Below are 27,706 nucleotides of genomic sequence, written 5' to 3'. Positions count from 1 at the left end.
AAATAATAATTAAACAAATCAAAAAAATTTCTAGCCTTCTTAAATTTCTTTTTAAATTTTATTTCAAAAGACAAATTATTTTAGAAAAATAGTTATAATCAGTTTTTTATGAGAAAAGAAAGTGAGTTATAATCTAAAAAGTAGATTATATCCCACTTCCTAAAAGACCCCAAATCAAATCCATCCAAAGACTCGAACTATTTTTTTTTATTACAGGAAAATCCTCCTTACTGATTAGACAACTTGAGGTCCAACCTCCTAACTATTTTCTAAAAAACCCCAAATCAAATCCATCCAAAGACTCGCTTCGAACTATTTTAGATAATTTGAGATCCAATTTTCTAACCGACTGTACTTCACTAAGAGACAAAAACATTAAACTTATGACATTAAAACTTAAATCCCAAATCTTAACCATAACTATTTTATTTTGTCTTAAACCCTTTGTTCTTGGCTTCACATCTCTCTCTTCTTCTTTCTCTCTCCTTCAAATCCTAGAGAGAGAGAGACTAGTAAAAAGGACCTCTCGCTATCTGCGTTCTCGTTTTCTGCAAAAAGGGAAAAAAAAAAAAAACTCCGATCTGTTCATTTCTCTCTCATTCAATCAAAGGTACGAGCTCTCTCTCTCTCCTCAATTTTTATATCCAAGCATGTCTATATATCTATGTATATCAATCTATGTATATGCATTTGATTTGTTTTTGTGGACTGAATAATTGGAGTGAGAACTGTGTTGTTTGATGTGTTCTTGTTTGTAACTTGTGAATTGTTTGTTGTTGAAGTTTGTTCATTTTGTTCTGTTGATGTCGATCTGTGTGGGCTTAGATTTGGTTATTTTCATGTTATTTTGTTGCAGGTTTGAAGGCAATCATGTCGTCTCTCAGCAGAGAACTTGTCTTTCTTATTCTTCAATTTCTCGATGAAGAGAAATTTAAGGACAGTGTTCACAAGTAAGGCTCAATTTGTCTCTTATTTCGAGTTTTTCAATACTTTTTTTTGGTGCTGTTTCCGTTTATGTTTGTTTGGTAAGAAAATGATGGAAAAAGGGAAGAAAGAAAAAAATTCAGGAAAGTTGACTTTTAATTATTTATTTTAATAAATCGATTAGACTTGAACCTAGCTTAGGTGAACCTAGAGAAGCTGTTTTAGCTTAAATGGTTATCCATTTCATGGAAACCAAAATCCAAGATGCCAAGATTTATAGATTATGCTTAATTGTCTTTTATTTCGTATTTTTCAATATTTTTTTGTGCCATTTCTCTCATTCTGTTTGTTTGCTAAGAAAATGATGGCTAGGGGAAGATATATAAAACTTCAGGAAATGGAAATTTTGACTTTTCATTATTTTTTTAATCAATCAAACTGGAACCTAGAGTTTGTTTTAGCTTAGATGGTTATCCATTTCCTGGAAACCAAAACCCGAGATGTCAAGACTTATAGATTAGTGTCCTTACTGTCCTCCATTTTCAGAACAACCAAACGGAGATTACTACATAGATGTATGTAGGTATGGAGTATATATATATCTATATATTATATCTTTTTTTTTTTTTTGGTGTGATTGAGCTAAATTTTATTATGTTTTTTCATTTTTATTTGTATGTTGGAGGCTGGAGCAACAGTCAGGGTTTTTCTTTAACATGAGATATTTTGAGGAAATGGTGACAAATGGGGATTGGGATGAGGTGGAGAAGTATTTGTCTGGATTCACAAAGGTTGATGATAACAGATATTCCATGAAGATCTTCTTTGAGATCCGAAAGCAAAAGTACCTAGAAGCCCTAGACAGGTAGGTGGTAAACTGATGTTACTGAAGGCATCTCTGTGTTGCGGGTCTTTGTTAGCTTTGTTTCTATTTTAATTGTTTTTTAGCTTGTTTTGACTTGAACATTTCTTAATACTTCGCTATTTTTTTTGTTGTTTAATTATAGTAAGGATCGTGCTAAAGCTGTGGATATTCTGGTGAAGGACTTGAAAGTTTTTTGTGCTTTTAATGAGGATCTCTTTAAAGAAATAACACAGCTTTTAACATTGGAGAACTTTAGGTATCGAAAAACTAGGCTTGAAGAATTGTATTTGTTGGTTCCATGATGTTACATATCTCATTTATCGAACTTTTGATGTATTGTTTATGGTTTCTAACAACAATATGCTGAACTACAGAGATAATGAGCAGCTATCGAAATATGGAGATACCAAGTCTGCTAGGGGTATAATGCTTGCTGAACTTAAAAAGCTGATTGAAGCAAACCCTTTGTTTCGTGATAAGCTAGCTTTTCCTAACTTGAAGAATTCGAGACTGCGGACGCTAATTAACCAAAGGTCAATTTTTTTGTGTTTGCAGAGTTGAGTTTTTCTTCCAGTTAAGATAGTTATCTTTGGTTGACGCTCCAATATGTTGTGTTGCAGCTTGAATTGGCAGCACCAGCTTTGCAAGAATCCAAAGCCTAACCCTGACATAAAAACCCTGTTTGTAGACCATTCTTGTGGACAGTCACAGCCAAATGGTGCTCGTGCCCCTTCCCCTGTAACCAATCCACTAATGGGTGGTGTTCCTAAAGCTGGGGTTTTTCCACCCCTGGGTGCTCATGGTGTAAGTGAAAGTACAAAGGATCCATTCCAGTTCATTGGCTGTTTTAAAATTTTCATTCCTAGAAGTTTGACTTGTTTTGTGCGTGTTTTTCTTTTCTGTTTTTAAAGCCATTCCAGGCTGCACCAGCTTCTCTGCCAACATCTCTTGCAGGATGGATGGCTAATCCATCTCCAGTTCCTCACCCCTCTACTTCTGCTGGACCCATTGGTTTCAATGCACCAAATAATGCTGGTATTTTAAGCATTCTATAAATCCTTTCCTACTTACTACTTAGTGGTTAATGATTGTATAATTTGTTGGCATATACTGAAGACATTTATAAATGTACAAAGATCTTAGTGAGAAGATGTATTCCAGCTTGTGTCATTGAACCAAATTATTAAACTGATCTCTAATTGTTTTATTTTTTAAGAAGAATTTTCCATGATTTAACTCTCTCTCTCTCTCTCTCATCCAATCAACCTAAGCTTTCTCATTGCTCAGGCCTTTTACCATGTGTATTTTTTTTTTTCATTTGTAGCCGCTATTCTAAAGCGCCCCAGGACTCCTCCTACAAATAATGCAGCTGTGGACTATCAGACAGCAGATTCTGAACATGTGTTGAAGAGACTGAGGCCTTTTGGAATGTCAGAAGAAGTACTGCACAACAATTCCTCTGTATTTCCCATGGACTTGGTGGAAGTCTAAGCTGTATTACTAGACTTAGGGGTTTTATCACCAAAAGTTAGAGCTTTGCTTATTTAATTTCTATATATACATATACATATATATATATATTTCTTTTTAACATGGTTGAAAGATTTGTACTAATTTTTTTGAAGCTCTTATATGGTTTGATTTGTGGATCCCCCCCCCCCCCCCCCCCCCCCAAATGGTAATGGCATGATTCATGGAATTGCTTGAAATTTCTCTGAATTGGGAGTTTATTTTATTTTATTTTTTAAGTATGTATATGACTGGAACCTTTAATGCAGCATCTAGTACAGGATGCCCTATGTCATCAAGTGTGGCACAATGGGAAAACCTAAGAAACATGAACAGTTTTAAGGTGTTGTGCCCGTGTTGGGCACCAACACTTATCGAACACTTCCAAACACATGTTGACACTTGTCACAAATCATTATTTAAACAATAATAAATTTAGACCCCAGACACACATTGGACACACATGTTCATTGCTTACGAAACCACATTATAAGTTTGAACAAAATAACGCAATAGTGAAAAATAAAAAATAAAACGATGTAAATTTATGCCTATTAATCCCTCATCCTTCAAACTTTTTTTTTTTGATACATTGGAGGCCATAGCATGAGGAATGGGGAGTCCAACCCTTGACCTTCTAGTGAGGTGTAAGGGCTTCGGCCAACTGGGCTAGTCCCAATTGGGTAATTCTTTAAACTTTATGAATTAGGGTTATGTTGTTGTTTTTGTTTTGTTTTGTTTTGTTTTGCTTTTGTTTTTGTTTTTGTTTTTTTTAAATTTTAAATTTGTTTATTTGTTTATTTTTTTATTGTCCCAAAGTGAAATGTTCATATATGTGACATAAAAAAAGGAGCACCCAGTTTGGTTCTGAGTTTAATGTTGTTCATATATATGATATATGTCTATAATAAATATATAAACTATATATTTTGCTTATGTCCTCACGTGCCATGTCCTTCATTTTAAAAAAATAAATAAAAAATTGTCATGTCAGCATGTTAGTGTCGTATCTGTGGCGTGTCTGTATTCTTGCATCTGTAATTCATGTGGTTCAAATGTGTTAAGAGTGCTACTGTGCAATGGAGTAATGGTTCTAAAATGGGTGTTACGAATTTGGAATCATTTTTATAATGGAGTTTCGGTTTTAGTAATGTGGAATCTCTTTACTAGTTGAATTGAAGCAACTAGTGCTTTTGGAAACAAGAAGGTATTTATTTAATAACAAAGAAAAATGAGTTTGAGATATTGCATAGTTGAACAATTTCTCAAAATAGCAGCCATTTCCTGTGTACTTTTTTTTCTTAAATTGTCCTTGATCTTCGGTGAGTTTTCAACCCTATAAGTTTACAAATCAGCAATGCTAGGTATCAAGAAAAGTCTTTCATGAAAATGGTCATGAAAGATTTGTGACCTTTGGATTACACTTACAATAAAACACCACACACTAATCAAGATTATCTAAGGATCACAAATTTTTCATGATCCTTTTCATGACAAAATTTTCATGATCTCTAACATTTCTCTTTACAAATATATGCAACTAAATGAGAGAATCAGGGTGATACAAGAAATGAAAAGAAAATATTGAATGCATTTGACTGAAGCTTAAAAATAGAAACAAAGTGACGTGCATAATGAATTTGTATTTTTAATTGATTTTAGCTGCTGTCAGCTGAATGTATTTTTGAGAAAAGTCTCTATGTATGATGCCTTATCTCATACATGCCTAGGTGAAGCTTTTATATTTGGTCAATATTTGCTCGTTTGATATGAGGAAGGCAATCTAACTAGCTGTGTGGGCTTGTGCATATCCTCGTGCTTTGTGTTTGCTTATTCAACTTTTGAATTCTGTGCATGTTAACTGTTTGAAGAGGAGCAAAATGAGCCTTAAATGCATTTTGAAGGCTAACTTACGTAGAGCCTCTAGTTTAATGTATGTTTTCATGTTGGAAGTTGAGTTTAATTGCTTCTACATTTCCACAATTTCATTTACAGGTCAATAATCTGCCTATTAATATTCTGCCTGTTGGATACACTGCTCAGACCCATGGTCAGAGTTCATACTCTTCTGATGATTTGCCCAAGGCTGTTGTTATGACTTTAAATCAAGGTTCAGCTGTAAAGAGTATGGATTTCCATCCAGTTCAACAAATTCTATTACTTGGTTAGTTCCTTTTGTCCTCAACTTCTTGTTTTTATGGTTGATTAGCTTTATGGATGCTGGATATTTGCTTGCTTGTTGATTGGTTTTGTTCCGGTGTGTTGTATCTTTGATAATTAATTGTAGTTGGAACAAACATGGGAGAGATCATGGTATGGGAGCTAGGTAGTCGGGAGAGGCTTGCTGCTAGGAATTTCAAGGTTTGGGACCTTGCAACATGCTCAATGCCTTTGCAGGTTTGGCAGCCTATAGCTCACAAGTAACTTGAGTAAACACAAGTATATGCTGGATTCCTCCTTAGAGTCACCAAATATCATTTGTGATTTTGTCAGGCATCTATGGCCAATGATTATACTGCATCAATCAACCGTGTGATTTGGAGTCCTGATGGTACCTTGTTTGGTATGTTGAAAGAATTTTTTTGTGCTTTAAACTGTTCATTATTGTTCTTTTTCTGCATGTTGATACTTGACGATATAGTGCAACTAAAATGCTGAGAATGAAGTTGGAAGGCTGTTAGTTCTAATATCCCTTACTTCAGGTGTTGCATACTCCAAGCACATCGTGCAAATATATTCCTACCATGGTGGAGATGATGTACGAAACCACCTAGAGGTTTGTGCCATCAATCAATAACATGGGATGGGAGTCCATTGATTTTCTTTCTCCTTTTATTTATTTATTTTCTTTTGTCATTATCTCTGATGTTCAGAGCTTGCTTTCAATCTTTTCACATACATATTTCAAACATAGCTTTTTAATTAAATACTTTGTTTTGGTTATCCAGATTGATGCTCATGCTGGTAGTGTTAATGATCTTGCTTTCTCTTATCCAAACAAACAACTTTCTATTGTCACGTGTGGGGAGGATCGGCTCATTAAGGTTTGTTTTCTATATCACAGCTTCAAGCAATGCTGAGGGTTGGACTTTGGTCATAAAGGCTTAAATTTCTACAGGTGTGGGACGCAGTTACAGGGAATAAGCAGTATACTTTCAAGGGTCATGAAGCACCTGTCTATTCTGTATGTCCACATCACAAGGAAAGCATTCAGGTATTATCCATTTTCTATTTAGTATATATTACAGAAAGCATGCAAAATACAGCTCTTCTCTTTTTCTTTTCTTTTTTCTTTTTTTTGGTGCGGTCGTGCGCATGTGTGTGTGTCAGAAAGAAAAAAAGGATTCCGGGTTTAAGGAACAAACAATATAAATTGTCATACTGTACCATGTTCTCATTTTTCAGTTAGGAATCTGTCAATATTTTCTTATGATAGTATGTGTATGCTTCAAAGTGTTTAATGTTTTGAAACCTGTACCATTGTGCAAACCAGAAAGCATTCAGGTATTATCCATTTACTATTTAGTATATATTACAGAAAACATGCAAAATTTAGCTCTGCTTTTTCTTTTCTTTTTTTGGTGTGCGTGCGCGCATGTGTTTGTGTGGAAAGAAAAAAAGGATTCTGGGTTTAAGGAACAAACAATATAAATTGTCATACTCTACGCTGTTCTTCTCATTTTTCAGTAAGGAATCTGTCAATATTTTTTTATGATAGTATGTGTCTGCTTCAAAGTGTTTAATGTTTTGCAACCTGTATCATTGAGCAAACCAGAAAAGGGACTGGGTCAAGGGTTACTAGTTCAACCATCGGGTGAATCGGAATCAAATCACGATGTCATATTTATTATAAATATATTTAACATTATATGTAAAGAAAAATTATAAAATTACCAAACCAAGATTTTCTTAAATATTTCTTTTAATTGTTTTTTATTAACATATTAAACATATTATTCAAACACGGCATTCTCTCATCCGCACTCATCAAGCACAAAACAATCAAATGTGTAGATTGTAGAGAACATTAGGTGATTCAGACTAAAAAAAAATACCTCACCTTGTAAGAACAATTTGATTTTGCTGAGGTTGTTTATTCATATTGGAAAGTTGGTAATGTGGAATATATATTATCTTTGTTCACATGTAAAATAAAATGATAAAACTTGGTTTTGTTCATTTGAAGTACTGTTGGTGAGATTCCAAAACATGATGGTGCACATGTTCTTAAATTAATTTGTATTTTCCAGTTCCCACATCAGATAAGATCATGTTCTGTGAGGCATCCATTCCCACATCGATTGGATTTTTGTAAGTTTTGGATCTTTTCCCATTCAATAAAATTGCAATTGCAAGTTTTATGAGAAACTAGTATATTCAATTGTGTAAAATGCAAAGAGTACATCTGATTTATATAATAGTTCTAGACCTAAGACTAAAAAAGGAAATAAGAATAAATCTAATATTCTCACACCCTCACTCAAACTGAAGGTGTTTTAACAAAAAACACAGGGAGTTTGTCAAGTAGAAACTGAAATCGAGTAGTAGTATGAGTCTTTGTAAAGAAATCAACAAGTTGTAAAGCAGACGGAATGAACGGAAGCAAAATAGAGCTAGATTGCAAATGCTGGCAGATGAAGTAACAATCAATCTCAATGTGCTTTGTGTGCTCATAAAAAATAGTGTTATGGGCAATCTGAACAACGCTACGATTGTCACAGTAGAGAGACGTAGGAGATGATTGAGTAACACCTAAATCAGACAAGAGACAAGGAAGCAAGACAATCTTAGCAGTGGATGATTGGATGATCGTACCACATTAAGCTCAATCGATATTGAGGTAGCCCCACTGGATGATCCTACCACATATCACAAGCTTGTTGGTTGTTTGGTCTATCTGATTGTCACTCGTCCTGATCTTGCTTATACTGTTCATATGGTCAGCCAATTGTCTCTGCTCCTTGTTCCACACATTGGGCAGTCTTGGTTTGGATTCTCTACTATCTCAGAGGTATTATCTTTCAAGGTTTACTCTTATCATCCACTTCTTCTTCGGACTTGGTGGTCTAGTATCAGTGAAACTAGCATGGTGAATAACTTCATTAGCATATTTGACTCGAGACAGAAAATACCTCTTAGGAGAAGAAACTACCTCAATACTGAGAAAATACCGCAAAAGACCCAGATTCTTCATTTTAAAGGTGCAGAAGAGATGTTTTTTAACTTCAGAGATAACAGAAGAGTTAGAGCCAGTGATGATCATATCACCAACATAAAATAACAGGGCAACAAACCCAGCAGAGGTGTGGAGAACAAATAAACCAGAATCCTGGACACAAGGATGAAACCCAAGTTGAGTAATAATCGTCTAAAAGTGATCATGCCAAGTACGAAGAGATTGCTTCAAACTAAAAAAGCACGTTGAAGACGACAAATTTGTCCAAAGGAATAAGAAAGGCCAGGGGGAGGATGCATGTAAACCTCTTCAGTGAGATGGCTATTAAAAAAAGTATTCTTAATATCCATTTGATAGAGAGGCCAATGACGGACAGCAGCAACAAAATCAAAGTTCGAACATTACTTATCTTAGTGATGGGGACAAAAGTCTCCTCGTAATCAAGACCATATTCCTGTGAGAAACCTAGTGATCGAGAGAAACATCAGTATGCGTCTTGACTTTTGCAACAAACTAGATTCTTGCCAACAGGTAAAGAAACCAGTTTCCAAGTAGTAGTCTTCTGCAATGTAGACAACTAATCCTCCATAGCTCGTACCTAATTAGGATCCTGACATGTCTCTTTATAAGATTGGTATTCTGAAAGGAATGAATAGCAGAAAAAAAGGTGCACTATGAAGGAAAAAAACATGTATTAGAAAAATCAAGCTTTACTACAGCCTTACATTAATGAAGGAGATACCGACAGTCATCAGGATCAGTGTAATCAGAAGCAAGAGGATTAGCAGCAGGGGCGGAAACAATTAGTGGGGGAAAAGCCTTGCGATGAGAATAAACTAACAGTAGAGAGAGAAAGAGAAGGAGAAGGAACAAGCTCATGAGGGACAGTAGAGATGTACTCGTTCAGCGGAACCTCATAAGGAAATGGATCAATGTGAACCAAATCCTCTTTAGAAATAGGGGCAGTGATAGGAGGAAGCTAAAAGTAGGACAAACGTTCGAGAAAGGCAACATCGAGACATAAAGGCGACGGGACAGAAAGAGCATTAAGTTTGGTCCTATCTTTACGAAAAAGAAGGACCAAACAGGCTGACCCAAAGGCATAAAGGAGGAAGTAATTGGGGTTTTGGGAGAACAGAACCTCATAAGGAGAATGATTAGAGAAAAGGGCGACTAGAGAGAAGGGGAGTGGGCATACGGTTGAGAAGAAAAACAGAAGAAGAATTGCCTCACCCCAGAATGAGGCCAAAACAAAGAAGAGAGAAGCAAAGACCGAGCAATCTCAAATAAGTGACAATGTTTACGCTCAACCTTGCCATTCTAGGCGGGTGTATCAAAACAGGAGGTTTGGCGAATGATACCCAAATTAGTTTAATACTCATAAAACTTAGTTTTAAAGTATTTCCCACCCTATGAAGCACGGACACGGACACGAGATACGATACAGATACGACACGGATACGGGGACACGCAAATTTAAAAAAAAATGGGGGACATGACACGCTGGGGATACGTTTAATATATATAATTTTATTTATTTATTATATATCTAAAATAAAAAGAAAATCATTAATTTTTATACAATTACAATAATAATAAAATTAATAAACATATTTTTAAAAAAAATTTAATAAAAAATGAGTTTTTTTAAATAAAAATAATTTGTTTTATGAATTTTAGGTTTAACAAAACTAAGGATAAAAAAAAAGAAGAAAAAAAAAGAGAGAAATCGGTGAAATAAAAAAGAGGGGAAAGTGAATCAGCAAAAGGGGGGAAACAGAAATCAGAGAGAGAGAAAACAGGAGAAGTTGAAGCCGAAGAGAAGGGAGGAGAAGAAGATGGAGGCAGAAGACGAAGAGGACGAGGCGAAGAAGGAAGATAGTAGACGAAGAATACCTTAGCTTCTTCAATTGATTTGAACAGGTTAGGGCTCCTCTCCTCTCCTCCCTCGATCTCTTTCTCTGTCTCTGTCTCTTTCTCTTTCTCTGTCTCCTCTCCTCTCCTCCCTCGATCTCTGTCTTCTCTCCTCTCTTGATCTTTTTCTCTGTCTCCTCTCCTCTCCTCTCTCTCTCTCTCTCTCCAACAGTTAGGGCTTCGATCCACCTTAGGCGTGTCCGGAAAGTGTCACGTGTCTATGGCGTTTCCGACTGCAAAAATTCAAAAAAAAAAAAAAAGAGGACACGTTAGAGAGAGTGTCGGTCACATGTCCACCGCATGTCCGACGTGTGTCCGTGTCCGACACGTGTCTGACACTCGTACGCAGGCCCTGGGAACGTGTCGGTGCTTCATAGTCCCCACCTATGTCAGACTACAACATTTTAATAGTAAACCCAAACTGGTTAGTGATCATAGACTGAAAATTACATTATATCTGATAGAAGTCAGACTTATGAGTCATAAGATAAACCCAAGTGTAACGGGTGCAATCATCAACAAATGACGCATAGTATGCACAACCCTCTTTGGTGAGAACGGGAGAAGGGTCCCAAACATCATATTATAGACAAAAGAAAGTGGTGTATTAGAAATAGAAGTATTCTTATTAAAAGGTAATGTCGTCTTTTTAACGAGTTTACACCCCCCAACATTCATTAATTTGATTAAGGGAAACCTTGTTCAACAATCCTGATTGATTTAAATACCTTAAGCAGTCAACAAATAAATGACCGAATCTAAAATGTCACAAATAAAACTTATTCAACTAAGAATCTAACTAAAAGTATGAAAGAGCAGTCGGAGAGGTGTACAGAGGGAGATGCAAGCTTTCCATCACATAAAGGTCTCTTAACTTTATGACCGGTCCCAATATACTGCTTAGACATCCGATCCTGCACATAACAAACAGAAGAAGAAATGATAACATCAAAACCGAAAGCATCAAGTTGACTGATAGATAGTAAATTGACAGATAACTTGGGAACATAAATGACAGATGGAATAGTGATGGCAAGACATGTTAGATGGTACGACAAACCCAATGGATAGAACATACATACTATACCCATTAGTAGGATTAACAGTAATAGGAAATGGAAGGGGGATATAGTTTTGAAGTAAAGAGAGATGATGGGTCATATGATGAGAAGTACCAGAGTTAAAAAGCCTGACAAAAGAAGAGATACCTGAAAAGGATCCATGCAAACCTGAATGAAGGGAGGTAATAGCGGAGGCAGATGAGGATGGCTGGGAAGTAGACAACATATGCTGAAGTTGAGCAATCTGAGCAGTCAAGGAAGCTAAGTCAGGATCAGAAGCTGGACCAGATGCAGTACAAGTGGCAGGAGGCCGAAAAACACTCAGAGGAGTCTGAAACTGGTTCTGAGACTGTTGAGAAGCCTAAGCAGGCGGATGTCCCTTCTTGGGACAATGATATTTCCAATGACCCTTCTAATGGCAGAAAGACACTCGTTTGAAGCCAGGAGCCCCTTCTTGGGTCGAGCAGAAGCCTGGAATGGATGATTAGATGGGATCAACAATAGTGGAGGTGGAGCAGGAGCTAAGAAGACTGAAGGAGACAGAGTTTGATTGGTTGTCTTGAGATGGATTTCCTCTGAAAGAAGCTCACGAACTATAACATCCATAGAAGGGAGAGGAGAACGATGAAGAATGCCACCTTTAACAATGTTTTTAAAGGCTCAAGGCACACCAGGGCGCTGAAGGTTTCTTGGGGCTTAGGCATAAGGTGAGGTGCATGCTTCATTGAAGCAAGGCACACCTTTCAATAAAAATTAGATAAATTAAAATAGACTAATAATTTGGACATTAACATAATGAAAATAAAGAATTCACATTTTATAACTACTAAAACAAAGTAAGGCAAACAAAAAAGAAGAGAACTTTATCTTGATAATGCAGTATGTATGGGGCTAAAGATACTTTGGAACATCTTTGAAAGACAATAGTAAACTAGAAGAAAAGAGGAGGAAATTGAAGTAGAAAATCAGTAAACAGAAGAGAAAATCAGAGAAGACGAAGGAGAATAAGCAAATTGAAATTTGGAAGGGGAAGAAAAAAAAAAAGAAGAGAAGAAGAGAAAAAAATAAAAGCACCTGGAGGAGAATGAGGAGGAGAAGGGGAAATGAAGAAGCACGGGGGTGGAAATCAAACCCAGCAATTGCAGAAGAAAAAGAAGAAAAAGAGAAAAGAGGAGAATAAGAAAAAAAGAAGAGGAAAATATACCTAAAATCTGGAGAGGAAGTTATCGGAAGTTGGAGATGAAGAAGCTACCGGAATTTGGAGAAGGAGGAGCTACTGCTATCTTGTCCACTTTAGGATTTTTCTTTGTTAGGGTTTTTAGATGTTTGATGTATCGATGTATATATATACATATATTTTTAAGAGTTTTAATCTAGTGTGATGGCACATATATTTACATCATAAACCAAGAAAAAGAGTAAAATTGACGGCTAGGATTAAATAATACCCAAAAATAGAATCATGCATAAATCACACTTTTCCTACGCCTTGCACCTTAAGCGCTTAAGGCGCACGCCTCATTGAGCCTCTTTGAATGCGCCTCACTTGGGCTTGTACAACTTGTACAAGCTGCGCCTCGTTGTGCCTTGTGCCTAGGTGCGCCTTTTACAATAGTGACCCCGGATAGCCTCAAACTGAGAAGAAAGAGCTGTTAAGGACTGCACCAAATGACCTTCCTCCTAAAATTGTAAATAATCATCAAGTACTTTGAGGCTAGATGGCTCCATGAGAGCCAGTTGATCCTAGAGACCTGTCATCTCAATGTAGAAATCCTGAATAAACCAATCCCGTTGATGTGCACCCTGAATAGCAGATTCCAATTCATACTATATGGCAAAGTTGGACTGTTGATACATGCCCAATAAATAACCCTACACCTCCTTGGTAGTGTTATATTTGGAAAATATCATTCCAATATGGTCTTCTACCAAGTTGTGAAACCAAGTCAGAACTTAAGCATTATTACAATCCTAAGTGTTACCAGCAGCCATATATCTATATTTTTTCGGATTTGATGGATGTGAAATAGAATCAGAAACATATTACCATTTTTTCCGACTAAGAAGAAAATTCTTTGTAACACTAGATCAATAGACATAATTGGCACCAACAAGTTTGCAATTGATGGCTTGAATTTTATCCTCTGATATCGCAATAAACCAAAAAGTAATGGGTTGAAGTGTAATAAACTAAAAAGTGGGATTAACACTTAGTGTCCAACTGTTGAACCCTCAAGAGTAGTATGATCAAAGTAGAGGGAGAGAGAAAAGATTCAGGTTGCAAAGTAGAGAGAAAGAGAAGAATCAGATGGCGATTGTGAGACTTGGGTTTCTCGCGAAATTAGGGTTTTGATTGAGGTTGGACTAGATGAAGGTTGTTGGTGGTCGACGGTGGTTGCAAGCCAGAATTGATGAAGATCTTCGGTGGTCGCGAACCAAGGGTGAGTCGTCGCTACCATAGACAGAGGAAGAGGGACCTTGCGAACTCGATTGTGAGAGGACCTCGTGACAACAAACCAGAATGAGAGAGAGAGAGAGCAGCAACGAGGGGCAGATTTCAGTGCTAAGGTTCTGACGATGGTGATAGGCTTTGATACCATGTAAGTTCTATGAGAAACTTGTAGATTCAATGGTGTAAAATATAAAGAGTACATCTAAGGTTTTAAAAAGTGACCGTAACCGTTACGTAACTCAGTTACGTAACGGTTGTGGTGGTTACCGCCATCCGTTACAGTTGCTTTTGAGGTGTGATTGAGATTCACAGATGTGTCAGCCGTAGTGGTTGCTGTAGCGGTCATAACTGTGCCGTAACGCACCGTTACGAAACGGTTCCGAACTGCTTCTTTCAAAAAAAAAAAAACAAAAAAACAAGCTGAAAATGGGAAAAGAGGGATAGAGAGAGGAAGGAAGATAAAGAGGGAAGATGGAGGAGTAAGAGATAGAGAGAGAGAGAAGAGGGAAGATGAAGAACATGTTATTGATTTGTTGAAACTGTAAGACTTAAGCTATTCTATTCAGTTGCTATCATTCAACCATTTTGTTTGTGTGTGTGTCTATCTATATATTGTTTGATAATAATAATAATAATAATAATAATAATAATAATAATAATAATAATAAGTGTGATCATTATCTATTTGGCTTGATTAAAAAATATATTTATATATTTAGCTCTTATTTATTCTATTACTTTTGTTATTGTTTATCTTATATATAATAGTTAGTAATTGATTTTTTTGTAAAATTATATATTAATACATATTTTATACATGTCAATTTTTATTTTATTTTATTTTATTTTTATTTACAGGTTATCCAAAAAGAAAATGAATATTCAAGTGATCCAAACCCCAAAAAAGAAAATTCTTCATAATTTATTTTTTTAATTTTTATATGATTACATTAGCATGTATAGTTTATTTTTTTAAAACTATTCAAGTTAAAATTTGCATATGCTTCCACAAGTATAATAATTAAAAAAATAATTTTATATATTTAAGTCCAATAATTTTTTTTTTTTTTTTTTGCCACAAGCGTAATATGGATTTATGACATATATTAAAAATTTACAAAAATTGATCAATGTTTATTTTAAAATCCAATAAATATGATTATGGAAAAAAAAAAGTGTATCGGTAAATTTTTTTCAAATTGTATGAAAAATAAAAAAATTCATGATTCCGGTTACTGCAACTGTTATGCTACGGCTTTTACACCCCACAACCATGCTATCGCCACCGTTGCGGCGACTGCAACTGTTTTTCAGAACCTTGAATACATCTGATTAGGCCTAAGACTAAAAAAGGGAATAAAAATAAATCTAATATTCTTACAATCAATCTAATATTCACACAATCTAATTTATTTACACAATCAATCTAATATTCTCACAAACACAACTCCAGCATTCTTCCAAGCAGTTCCTACAAATTGGAACTGGGTTTCACTTCGGTTTTTACATTGTAGGCCGGTTTTCTAGTGCAAGTAGTTTTGGTGATTTGTCTGGACCAGAAACATGACCAGTTGATTGTTTGACACACCCACAGTTAAATATAGACTTAAGTTTTGTGTCCAACGAAATAAGAGAGTTGCACATCTTAAATCCTAATTTTGTCTATTCAAAGAAAATTTTTTACCCAAAATTCAAGATTCGGATTTTAGTTAAAAAAATGTAGTATGATGTTTGCTTTGTCACTGTCACTACCATTGTTGCTGCCACCTATGTTACATGGAGTCGCCGGTTTCGGCTAGAGTACCCGTGTCGGCACGACACGACACGACACGGATATGGGTGCGGGACTTGAGTCAAACACATCATCCTTGTGACGGACACGGCTGACTACAGATGACCGTTGACGAAGAAGAAGAAGGAGGAGGAGGAGGAGGATCAGAGATGTACTTGTGTATGGCGTTGTTTTGAAGCCGTTGATGATGGACTTCACGAAGACTCCGACGTTGTTTGATCGATTGATCGACGTCTCTCTCGTTCTCTCTCTTTTCTGATTTTGTCTATCTCTCATTTTCTCTCTCTTCTCCTGGGACTCTTTTATTGGAACTCTTGCCAGAAGGCAAGACTCTTTTATAGCTCTCTTTTTTTATTTGGTTAGATAAAAGGAATTTCATTTATTAAAAGGATATTTTACTATCTTTTATACTTGATATAAGTAGCCATTTTTTTAATTTGTACATTGGTATGTGTGTTTTAAAGTTTGTTAGTATTCATTTTTAGATTTTTTCTCTACATTGTATTTTTTCTTAGAATCTTGAATTTATTAATTAATTTTATTTTTATGCCTATAATGATTTTTATTTGTTATTATTTAAAAAAAAAATGAATTTAAAACTCATCATATATTTTTAGAACTCATCATATTTTTTTAAATATATATATATATATATAAATAAATGTATCCCCATACCCATATCCAACTTTTAATCGGTGTCCCCATATCCTAAAATCAGAAAAAATGGAGAATCCAACTCTTAGACACGTATCTATGTCTGACACTTCTGCCAAGTCCATGCAACATAGGCTGCCACCACCATCACTGTTGTTAGTTGTTACTGCCACCACCATCCTACCATTAGTATGTCTGTTGTTGCCTCCATCTTCTTCACCACCACATTATTATTACCATATTTTCCCATCACGTCCATAACAATCGCTGCCACCATGTCACCCATCACCTCTATCATTGCACTACAGTCCAAATTACAGGCAAAATCGAGTGCTACCTATGCAACCACCATCATATGGTCATTATCAACATTCCTCTTCCATCTCTGTCCGATTCTCAACATCTCATCCTAGATCCCAATGGCCAACATTCCTCTTCCAACTCAATGGCCAACTGGCACTTGTAGAAACTTATTAATTATATGAAGAGGAGGACAAATTCAAATGTTAAATTCATATCCATTCAATATTCCATTATAGTGACACCTGCATGTATTCAAACCTAGAAGTGCATAGATATACCTCCATATACACCAATTGATGTTTATTTATAAGCTTGTGTGCGCCTGTGATCACGTGTGCACAGATATTAATGCATACACATGGAAATTGCAATATACTAACTTTAATAGGTTTACCAAAAAGAAAAATAATTGTAAAATTAAATCACTTTCTAAAGTGAGTTTCGAACATAGTTTTTCTTTTCTGCTCTTATTTTTAGCAAAAAAGCGATGAAGTTATAATTTTATTTTTATTTTTGAAACTATAAATTAAAAAGTGGTACGAAACAGTACTTAAGTGTTTTAAATGCTTTAATTGCCTGGTATTACGTCAGTTTTACTTACGTTATATTTTTTTCCCTCTCAGATTTTGATAACGAGAATTTGATGTCTTTACAATGGAATTTTGATAACGACAATTTGGAGGGTCTAGAAGTTACATTCACGAAATCTTTTAGACATTTCCATAAAGGGATTCGCCAAATGTTATGTTGATCTATGACACTTTTGGTTGATATTTTGATCATTAATTGGGATTTTGATATTCAACCCAAGACAATTTTCAATTGAATATGTTAATAGGTTATGCTTAGACTACATTTGAATTCAAGTTTGTCTAAAATCCCTAAATGAGATGCAACCTGCTAATACACTTCTACTGATCTAAAGAAGAATGAAAAGGGATACTTGCACATTTAAAGTTCACTTGGAAATGCATAAAAATAAAAATAAAAAGAATGGAAGTACATGAATATGCTAGACTACTCTATTGTAACTATTGTTTTGAAGGTGAATTTGGCTCTTATGTAGATTCCTTCTGTTTTATTTTTTCAATTTATAGATTATTTGGTTTATACACATTTAGGCCTCATTTGGGGTTTGGCCTTTTTGGTGACTTTTTGGCTTTTTAGCTTTTTTATGAGGTGAAAAAAGTTAATGTTTTGGGAATGATTTATTTATTTATTTAAAATTTATGGAAAAATGTGAATGACTGGTGTATATGATTTGCTTTTTTGGTGGTGTTTTGGCTTTTTAAGTGTCTTGACTTTTTGACTTCTTTTTAGCTTTTTGGTTTTTTTAGCCTAAAAGCTGAGTTTCCAAACGAGGCCTTATTATTTTTATTATATATGACTTATATTTATTTTTTCACTTTTTTATCCCAGTTTATCTTTTCAACGGCAACAGATGGGAAAATAAAGGCGTGGTTGTATGATAACCTGGGTTCTAGAGTTGACTATGATGCTCCAGGTCATTCATCGACCACAATGGCGTACAGTGCTGATGGGACCAGGTTCAGAAAATTATCTTACTTTCCATTATTCTGGTTTCCTTATTTATTATTTGTGAGGGGTTGATATTTATGAAGTACAATACATGGTATTTCCTACTAAAGCGATGGTTTCATGATCTAATGGGCATGTGGTAGGTTGTTCTCCTGTGGGACCAATAAAGAAGGAGATTCATACCTTGTGGAATGGAATGAAAGTGAGGGAGCTGTGAAGCGTTCCTATCATGGTCTTGGGAAGCGATCGGCAGGGATCATGCAATTTGATACCACAAAGAACCGATTCTTGGCAGCTGGTGATGAGTTCATGGTCAAATTTTGGGACATGGACAGTCTTAACTTATTGATAACTACTGATGCAGAGGGTGGATTACCGGTAATTGTTTGATGCATGTAATTTAATGTAGATCTTTCTGCCAGGATCCCCCTTCCTAACCAACCATTCTTGTCTGAAATATATCTCCAGGCTTGTCCATGTATCCGATTCAACAAGGAAGGGATATTGTTGGCTGTTTCAACAAATGATAGTGGTATCAAAATTCTTGCAAATACAGATGGGATGAGACTACTACGGACGGTTGAAAGTCATCCATTTGGTGGTTCTAGATTTGGCTCTGCGGGTGTTGTGAAGGTAAAGTGATTTTTAACTTCTTCTAACAGCTTTTGTGCAAATATATAATTTTAAAATGTTTCATGTATATATATAGGCACCTACAATGGGAACATTCGGTGCTGCTAATACACCTGTTGGATCTAGCATCATAGATAGAGCTGCTCCAATGGCATCCGTTGTTCCAATGGTGAGTGTTGGTGTGTGGGGAATCCAGTTTCTAAAACGAGCACAGTTTTATTTTTTATTTTTTTATTTATGTATTTTTTAATATTATTATGCATATTGTTTCACGTCACTTTGATAAAACTTAAAAGTCTGCTTCACATGCTTGTTTTTTGTTTTATTTATGTAGAAATTTATGTATTATTGATTGATGAGTTTATGATTGATCTGATACATTGATGTGTTTTAATTACAAAGCAGAGTAGCTCATTATATAGGAGAGGGTTTGGGTAGTAGGTGAGGAGTAGGTGAGGGTAAATTGGTGGTAGGTGTAGTAGGTGTGGTAGTAGGTGGTGGTAGGTGTAGGTAAATTCTAACAGCCCCCCGCAAACTCAAGGAGGATAGAAACTAACCAACTTGAGTTTGGAGAGAGGAACAAAACAAGAAAATACATAAAAATAAAAAAAAAGATAGGAGACACTGTATGGTCGTGTCAGACCGTTGGTGAAGACACTGTATGGTGGTGTCATAACGTGGTAGAGGACACTGTATGATGGTGTCATAACGGTGTAGAGGACAGTTTATGGGGTCATGTCGGACCGTTGTAGAAGACAGTTTATGGGGTCATGTCGGACCGTTGTAGAAGACAGTATTGTGACAGTTGTGGTGACAGTTTACGGAGTCTTGCTGGACCCTTGTAGAAACTAACCGGAATCTATGTCGGGACAGTTTACAGAGTCTTGTCGGACCCATGTAGAAACTAACCGGAATCTATGTCGGGACAGTTTACAGAGTCTTGTCGGACCCATAAAGGAGCTAACCGGAATCAATGTCGGGACAGTTTACAGAGTCTTGTCGGACCCATAAAGGAGCTAACCGGAATCAATGTCGGGACAGTTTACAGAGTCTTGTCGGACCCCTTAAAAAATCGCATCCTCAAAAGGTGCGCCCAATTTTTCAAAAAAGGCGTGCCATCAAAAGGCGTGCCCAATCCATAAAAAGGCGTGCCATGAAAAGGCGTGTCCAATTCATCAAAAGGTGTGCCGGACATGATGGCGAGGCACGTGGGCGCCTTGGCTTGCGTGCCCGTTTGTCGGCTGATGGCAAGAGGCGCGCGATGCGCGTGGTTGCCTCGGCTATAAGACGGAGGCTGAGGCTGAGGCAGAGTCTGAGACAAAAAAACCTGCGAGAGATATTCTGAGAGAGATTTCTGAGAGAGATTCTGTAACACTTTGTTTTCTGAGAGAGATTTCTGAGAGAGATACTGTGTAACACGCTGTTGCCTAGAAAATGGCTTCATCGTCTTCCCGTGGACTGCTCACCCTCTTTCCCGACCTCAACGAGTCAACAAGAGAGAGAACTGGTGCGGTGGCACTGGAACCTCAACCAAGTGCCCCGGAGTTTGCTCCGTTGAACTTTCCGATGCAGTCTGTGGAGCAAAGAATGGCAGTGCAGTCAGATGTGGAGGCCAATCAGTATACCTTGAAGGCATGTGTGGAAAGCATGACGGCGGTCACAAACTTGTCGAACCGGCTGCAGAGTAGAACAAATGAGGTGCAGCATTTAAACGCCCAACTGGCTCTGCTCCAACGCATGTATAAGGATGCGCGAGCAGAGATAAGCGTGCTAAGGGCAGAAAACAAGGAGCTGAAGCGGAAGGCCACCGTGATGTTCCGATTTGGAGGGCCGCCATATGCTGCAGTGGAGGAGCAGGGAGTAGTGCTCGGTGGCGTGGGAAATCCAGAGGCAACACCATCAAGGGCCGTCCAAGACGGAGGCAAGAAGAAGAGACCTGCAGCAGAGTAGAGAAGAAAAATCCCCCTGGGGATGTGGGTGTGCTGTTTGTGTTTGTTTGGTGGGTTTTTTTTTTTTTTTTTTTTTTTTTTTTTTTTTTTTTTGGTGTAAAATTGTGATCGGGGTGGATCCCGGAGATGAATAAAATATGATGTGTTGTGCAAATTTGAAGTTGTTTTTGTTTTTTTTTTTTTGAAATAAAAAAATGTAATGAAAAATTATTTGAAAAAAAAAAACTGGCTCACTGATCGTGGAAAAATGTGTAAAAGAAATAAAGAAAAAGAGGGAAGTGAGGTGGTGGACTAAGCACTGAGAGAATAAAAAAAAAAAATTATATATATAATATAAAAAAAAAAAACACTGGTGGAATAATATAATAAAAAAAGCACTGGTGGACTAAGCACTAAGCACTGGTGGAATAATATAATATAAAAATATATATATATATATATATATAAAATAAAGAAAGGTGAGGAGAGACATGCCCATGTGGGGCAATTGAGAATGATTATTATGTTATGGGCATATGGCGGAGGGATGAGGGAATCGGTCAGGAGAGTGCACTGGTGGAATTGGTCACAAAGCGCTGCTTTTAGAGTTCGGACCTCATTTTCTGCCATTCCCACACTAATACTACTTTCTGCCATTGCTCATCAGTTGGTAGTTGAAAACAAGAGTAATTCAGAACAACTTAGAAGATATAAACTCTTTCACAGAGCATGACCCAATTGAAACAATAGTCAAAGTGGAGAGAATAAATATTTTCCAGCAGAATAATCCTCAAGATCCAGACTTTGGCAGAGGAAAAGATGTGTCACGCGGAGGAGAAGAAAAGGGCTAAGGACGAGATTTCAACCCCCTTTCTCTCTCTTGTGGTTGGCTGATGTGTATAAAGGAATGTGCTTACGTGAGTTCCGGTGGTGCTTCCGACGAAAAGGCTATATATATACAGAACAGAGTGAACGATATATACGTATAGAGAGTGAGAGAGAGAGAGGGTGTACGCAGCGGTGGCGACCTGAAGAGGATGCTCTGTTGCGTGCGTATGTAAAACAGTGTGGACCAAGGGAGTGGAACCTTGTGTCACAGCGCATGAACACGCCTCTTGACAGAGACGCCAAATCCTGTTTGGAGATAGTGGGTGTGGGTGTGGGTGATGCTGGCCCGGTTGCGGAGTGGCAGTGGTGGTGGCTTGACAGTGTTGTTGAAGAATCTGCCATTGAAGAAGAAATTTTGGGTTTGTCCGGCGGACGGCCAAGGCGAGGCTGCCGTCCGCCGGTGAAGCGGAATCACTAAATTCTCAACCTTGCTCTGATACCATGTAGAAATTTATGTATTATTGATTGATGAGTTTATGATTGATCTGATACATTGATGTGTTTTAATTACAAAGCAGAGTAGCTCATTATATAGGAGAGGGTTTGGGTAGTAGGTGAGGAGTAGGTGATGGTAAATTGGTGGTAGGTGTAGTAGGTGTGGTAGTAGGTGGTGGTAGGTGTAGGTAAATTCTAACAATTTATTTATTTTTGATCACCTTCTGTTTTGTTTTACTAAAATCCTTGTGCATTGCATGATCAACCTTTATTCTTTTGAGTTCCTGTAGAATGGTGATGATCGAAGTTTGGCAGATGTAAAACCCAAAATAGCTGATGAGTCGGTAGACGAATCTAGGATCTGGAAACTGACAGAAATCAATGAACAATCACAATGTCGATCCCTGAAGCTCCCAGATAGTTTGACAGCAATGAGGGTATGGGTCCACTCTATTCAGGCCTATTAGAAATTATTGTATTGATTTTTACTTCTTACAATCTTTTCTATATTTCAACATACGCTTAGCTGTTTGTACCACTGGTGGAATGCTGACTACCTAAATTTTAAATAAAATTTACTGGATTCTCTCTCTCTGTCTCTCTCTCTCTCACACACACACACACACACACACACACATATCCCTAATTATGCTGTTGATACAATAGTCACATCCTTTACATTAAATTAAAGTAGAATACATCATTGAGTTAGTTAATAATAAACTTCATTTTTTTCCTCTGAACAAAAAAAAAAGTAATAAGTTTCTTTATTAATGGGCATATTAAAAGCAGTTAAAAGTTGCTTGGCTCATATTTTTAAATTTTTTTATTGCTTGAACTTAAGTTATTTGAATTTTGCTCCTGCTTATATGGTTTCAAAATAGGACAATTTAGTTATTCAAGACATTCTACATGCATATATTCTCTGGACTCGACCAACACCACTGCTCTCTCTGCTGATATGCAGAAATGGACACTGGCACCACAGGGAATAGGATGGATTTGGCTGAATTTTATATAGATCAAGAAAAGGTTGAATATATGTTACATCGACCTGTATATGGGAGTCGGGTGTGGGGTTGTGTCTAAGCATCTGATTCTTGTAATTAATATGTCCAAGGACACTGGGACACGGCTAGATATTCACATTTCTTGATATTCTTCTTTTATTATCTAGTGTAAAATTGGATTTACAAGAGTATTTATGCATGATATGAGAGTTTTATGGATTGTTATAATATTATAACTCAATTGCGAGACATGCATACTAGGTGCAAGATGAACTAGACATGTCGGACGCATATCACATTCCCTTACACCCAAGTGTTGAGTGTTCAACACAGATACTTAGCTCGTTTAGAGGAGTTGATGAATATACATTTCTTGAGAGCTTTTTAGTTTGTGATAGAATTCTTGGAACTTCTTGCAAGTTGTAAAACAATATGCAGATTAGTTTCTATTCAAGTTTTGCTTGAGATCTTCTGGAGTAGAGTCTGTTGAGATTTTATAGTTCATTTTTATATTGTCCCTTTTATTATACTTCCACATTTCAGGTTTCCAGGTTGATTTATACAAATTCTGGACTTGCTATTTTGGCACTATCAGCCAATGCAGTGCACAGGCTCTGGAAATGGCAGAGAAATGAACGGAACGTGACTGGCAAGGTATAGTCATCTTTGCAAGAAACTTGCATTGACATTCTGTGACATTAATATGCATAAGCTCGCCACTTACACAATTAGCTCAATCTGTCTGCCTGTTGTAGGCAACTGCTAGTGTTGCACCACAGCTTTGGCAACCTTCAAGTGGAATATTGATGACAAATGATATTAATGATACAAACCCTGAAGATGCTGTTCCGTGCTTTGCACTTTCAAAGAATGACTCTTACATTATGTCAGCTTCAGGAGGGAAAATCTCTTTATTTAATATGATGACATTCAAGGTAAATGACTCCTGCACAGACTCTTCTTTATCTCTGCTCAAATACGGTCTACTTTATTAATATTGTACTAACTGTTCAAAGAAAAATGCGGCAGACCCCCAGTCCCCCCGGACCCCCAGTGACCACCAGCCCACGTGGCTGTGGGTGATTGGAAAGAAAGGATAAAAAAAAAAAAAAAAAAATTATGGACCAATGAAAAAAAACTGGGGGTGCTGGGGGTGCCCCCCACTGGGGGTCCCTAGCACCGTTGCTGTTCAAAATAAGAAATTTTATTGTACTCTTTTCAACTTTAATTCATTTTCTGAAACATTTAATCCTCTTGGTTCAAAAAATAAGCTGGCTTTATTTAAATAATAAAACCTAAAATAATGAACCCATCTTCAGAAAGGATAAATAATTAATAAAATTGTCAAGTGAATGAAGAACAAATGATCAGTAGGTGACGTTAAATTACTAACATTTGAAGGTATTTTAGTAGGCTTTTGCCCTCCATTGTGTTTCGCTAGCTTTTTATTCTTTTTCGATCTTGTTACATTTATTGCTCTGGTTTTTCTAATGCAGACAATGACGACATTCATGCCCCCTCCACCTGCAGCAACATCTCTAGCATTCCATCCTCAAGACAATAATATCATTGCAATAGGCATGGAGGACTCTTCTATCCAAATATATAACGTCCGAGTTGATGAGGTTACTGTTTAAACTAAAGCTTAAGCTTGTGTTTTAAATATGTCTATAAATTGGCTGTCATGTTAATATTCTGTATGGTTAAAATGTTGTCAATCAAAATCAATTGATATGTCTAATCTTAATATCGTAATTTCCTGTGGCAATCATTTGTGGACACATATCAAGTTTGTGAGTTAAATTGTTGTTAAGTGGGATCACCATGTAATGTTCAGTGTGTTCTGTTTGTGTAGGTCAAAACCAAGCTCAAAGGCCATCAGAAAAGAATAACAGGCGTTGCCTTCTCTAATGTTCTCAATGTGCTGGTTTCTTCAGGTGCTGATTCTCAGGTAAGAAATTGGGGGCCATGTGTATGTTCATTTTCTTGATGCTTGTCGCCAAAAGGACAAAAAATACCCTGTGATAATTTAGTTGCTGAAACACTCCACTATATTGTGCTCAGCTGGCATGCAGCCTCTTTACTCTTACAACGTGATATGGCTTAGGCCACATGATTAGGAACTATACGACATTGGAACTTCAAAATTAATATCTCGTAGAATATATGCTTGGAGTCTGTAAATACTCTCTGCGTTTAGTTGTTTGGTTCTTCTCTAATCAAACCAAACCAAAATAAAGCCTTGTGTCCTAGTCAAGTAGGGTCGGCTATAAATCCCTTTTATGCTATTCAACTCTATCAAGGGCTATATACTTAGTTAAATTAAATAAATTCATATATTTTTTTACTACTGCATCCTATGTCAGCGTAGGTCTTCCTTTCCCCCTTAGCATCTCCATTATCAGTCTTCCTTACTGTTGCATCTATAGGTATTCATTGTACATGATCAAATGATCTTAACATGCTATTTCTCGACTTACCTTCAACAAGCTCTACTCTTACCATTTCACAGATATATTCATTTCTATTTCTATCTTCTCTAGTCTTATAACCCATCAATCTAAGCATTCTCAACTCAGGTACACTCATTTTATGCATATGTTGTTTCTTAGTTATTTAGCTCCTCTCTAAAAAACCAAATATATTACTCCATTTTTAGACTTTTGTTCTATGCATCATTGCTCATTCCAGAACTACTGTATAAATAGCGAAAATGTTGCATGTTGGAATTAACCGGTCAGTGATGCTCATTTGGGTCTTTACAGCTGTGTGTTTGGAGCACAGATGGATGGGAGAAGCAAACAAGTAGATACTTGCAGGTTCCAAGCGGGCGAACACCGAATCCTCTTGCAGATACCTGTGTACAATTTCACCATGATCAGATTCATTTTCTGGCTGTCCATGAAACTCAGATTGCCATATATGAAGCTTCTAAGCTTGAATGTCTTAAGCAGGTGAAGTATATAATTTTTCTCCTATTAAATATTAGGATTAAACATCTTGGCTATCTGGAAGTTCCAAGCATAGGATGATCCATCAGATTTTTTTTCTTTCTTCCTGATACTCTAAATATACACTTATCATCAGTGCTTTACGTGCATATCTCTGTATCATTGGCCTGTGTGTTGTATGTCTTGTCTCTCGACATTATTTGGTAAATTATTTAGAAACAGAACTGGGTTCTGGTTGTTTGATGATTGTTATTAGTTCAGCCAGGAATTTGTTATTAGTCCTTGCTTCTAATATTTCTATTTTCGACTTGTGTTTCTGAAAATAGTGGGTCCCCCGTGAAGCAAGTGGTCCAATTACACATGCTACATATTCCTGTGATAGCCAATCAATATATGTCAGTTTTGAAGATGGAAGTGTTGGGGTTCTCACTGCTTCATCACTCCGATTGAGATGTCGAATTAGCCCTAATTCCTATCTACCTACGAATCCAAGGTGAATATTTTTCTGATTACTTACAAAGTGCTAAAATGAATCCTTTTCTTTTACCTTTATTTTCTTGTAATGCTAGATTCACTAGTTAGTGTACCAACAAACATACCAAGACACAAGATGTGCATGTTTGTTCTTCCACTTGACGTGGGACCCACCTAACATTGTGTTTAGTTAGTATGTTTGTTGGTTACACTAATTAGTGTTCCTAACATTATTGTTATTTTCAAGCATCTAACATTTTACTTTTACAGCTTGAGAGTTTATCCTCTTGTCATTGCTGCACATCCATCAGAACCTCACCAATTTGCCTTGGGACTTACCGATGGTGGAGTCCATATCCTCGAGCCACTTGAAGCAGAAGGGAAATGGGGAACCCACCCTCCGAATGAAAATGGTGCTGGGCCCAGCACCACAGCTGGTGCAGCCAATTCAGATCAACCCCAAAGGTGAAGACGGTTCTTTGACTATCACTTTTTCATGTCGTTTCACTCCCTGGTCCCGCCATAATTTTATTCTTGAGGGGAAACTGGAAGATTCTTGTTGGTAAGTAAAGCTGCTAGGTCTAGGTCTTACAGATGTAGGGTGTACTTGAAGCCAGCCTAGTAGGTATCGGGAAATTTATTCGAATCCTAGAGATGATACTGATTCTTTTTCATTAGGATGTTCTTTAAAGTTTAGGTCTGTTATGTAAATTTATAAGAAGCTTTGGTGGAGGTCTGTTTCAATTTTAAAGGGATTTGGGAAGGAGATGATGAGTAGGTTTGGCTGGTGGCCCTGGTTTTCTTTTTTTATTTATTTTTTAAATTTTTTTTCACCTCCATTTCAGTTACTCAGAAAAAGATACATGTAAATTAATTTGTTCTTTTATAGTAAAGGAGTTTAGCAGGCTTAGCTGATTTCTTTCCCGCATCTATTTTATTTTATTTTTTTGATCTCTCGGCGACTGATCCATATGAATTTGAGTGGCAGTGTGGTTGCAGGGAGTGTTCATTCATAGGAGGCTAATGAATGATCATCTTGTCCTTTCTACATCATTTTGGTGCACCAAATAGTACCTTATGGCTATGTTTGCTTCCACAAGACTAATAGTGATGTATTAATAATCTTATCAAATTAGTGTGGTATTTACAATCCCACCCCTACTCTATTACTAATAATCTTACAAATTTATTGGATTAA

General features: G+C 36.6%; 1 protein-coding gene across 2 annotated transcripts; it reads left to right on the top strand.

Annotated features, from left to right (window-relative positions):
* Positions 1-418: 418 nt before the first annotated feature.
* On the top strand, positions 419-27,418 carry LOC114264484 (topless-related protein 4). 2 transcript variants are annotated; one of them, XM_082903376.1, is made up of 26 exons: positions 419-610; positions 857-950; positions 1,610-1,789; positions 1,932-2,045; positions 2,164-2,322; positions 2,410-2,593; positions 2,701-2,824; positions 3,114-3,229; positions 5,294-5,462; positions 5,586-5,695; positions 5,792-5,861; positions 6,001-6,074; positions 6,247-6,342; positions 6,417-6,512; positions 18,070-18,197; positions 18,333-18,567; positions 18,658-18,822; positions 18,899-18,991; positions 22,364-22,510; positions 23,627-23,737; positions 23,839-24,018; positions 24,580-24,708; positions 24,939-25,034; positions 25,849-26,037; positions 26,361-26,527; positions 26,779-27,418. In XM_082903376.1, exons 2-26 carry the CDS (start codon positions 871-873, stop codon positions 26,975-26,977), a joined length of 3,411 nt encoding a protein of 1,136 aa, XP_082759502.1. In that variant the 5' UTR covers positions 419-610; positions 857-870; the 3' UTR covers positions 26,978-27,418. The 2 variants fall into 2 exon arrangements, with proteins under 2 accessions (XP_082759502.1, XP_028060923.2); XM_028205122.2 differs by having other exon boundaries at positions 3,114-3,250.
* Positions 27,419-27,706: the final 288 nt, after the last annotated feature.

This window comes from Camellia sinensis, chromosome 13 (genome assembly GCF_055761805.1).
Source record: "Camellia sinensis isolate YWXY chromosome 13, ASM5576180v1, whole genome shotgun sequence".
In the NCBI taxonomy this organism is placed as follows: domain Eukaryota; kingdom Viridiplantae; phylum Streptophyta; class Magnoliopsida; order Ericales; family Theaceae; genus Camellia; species Camellia sinensis.
The sequence above is the reverse complement of the archived record's forward strand: the minus strand, read 5'-3'. Positions and strand labels throughout refer to the sequence as shown.

Bases quoted from the DNA above. Each gene is read 5' to 3' on its own strand.
- LOC114264484 (XM_028205122.2), top strand. From the start codon at position 871: ATGTCGTCTCTCAGCAGAGAACTTGTCTTTCTTATTCTTCAATTTCTC. The intron at 1,790-1,931 runs GTAGGTGGTAAA...GTTTAATTATAG, and splicing joins TACCTAGAAGCCCTAGACAG to TAAGGATCGTGCTAAAGCTG. The intron at 23,738-23,838 runs GTATAGTCATCT...TGCCTGTTGTAG, and splicing joins AACGGAACGTGACTGGCAAG to GCAACTGCTAGTGTTGCACC.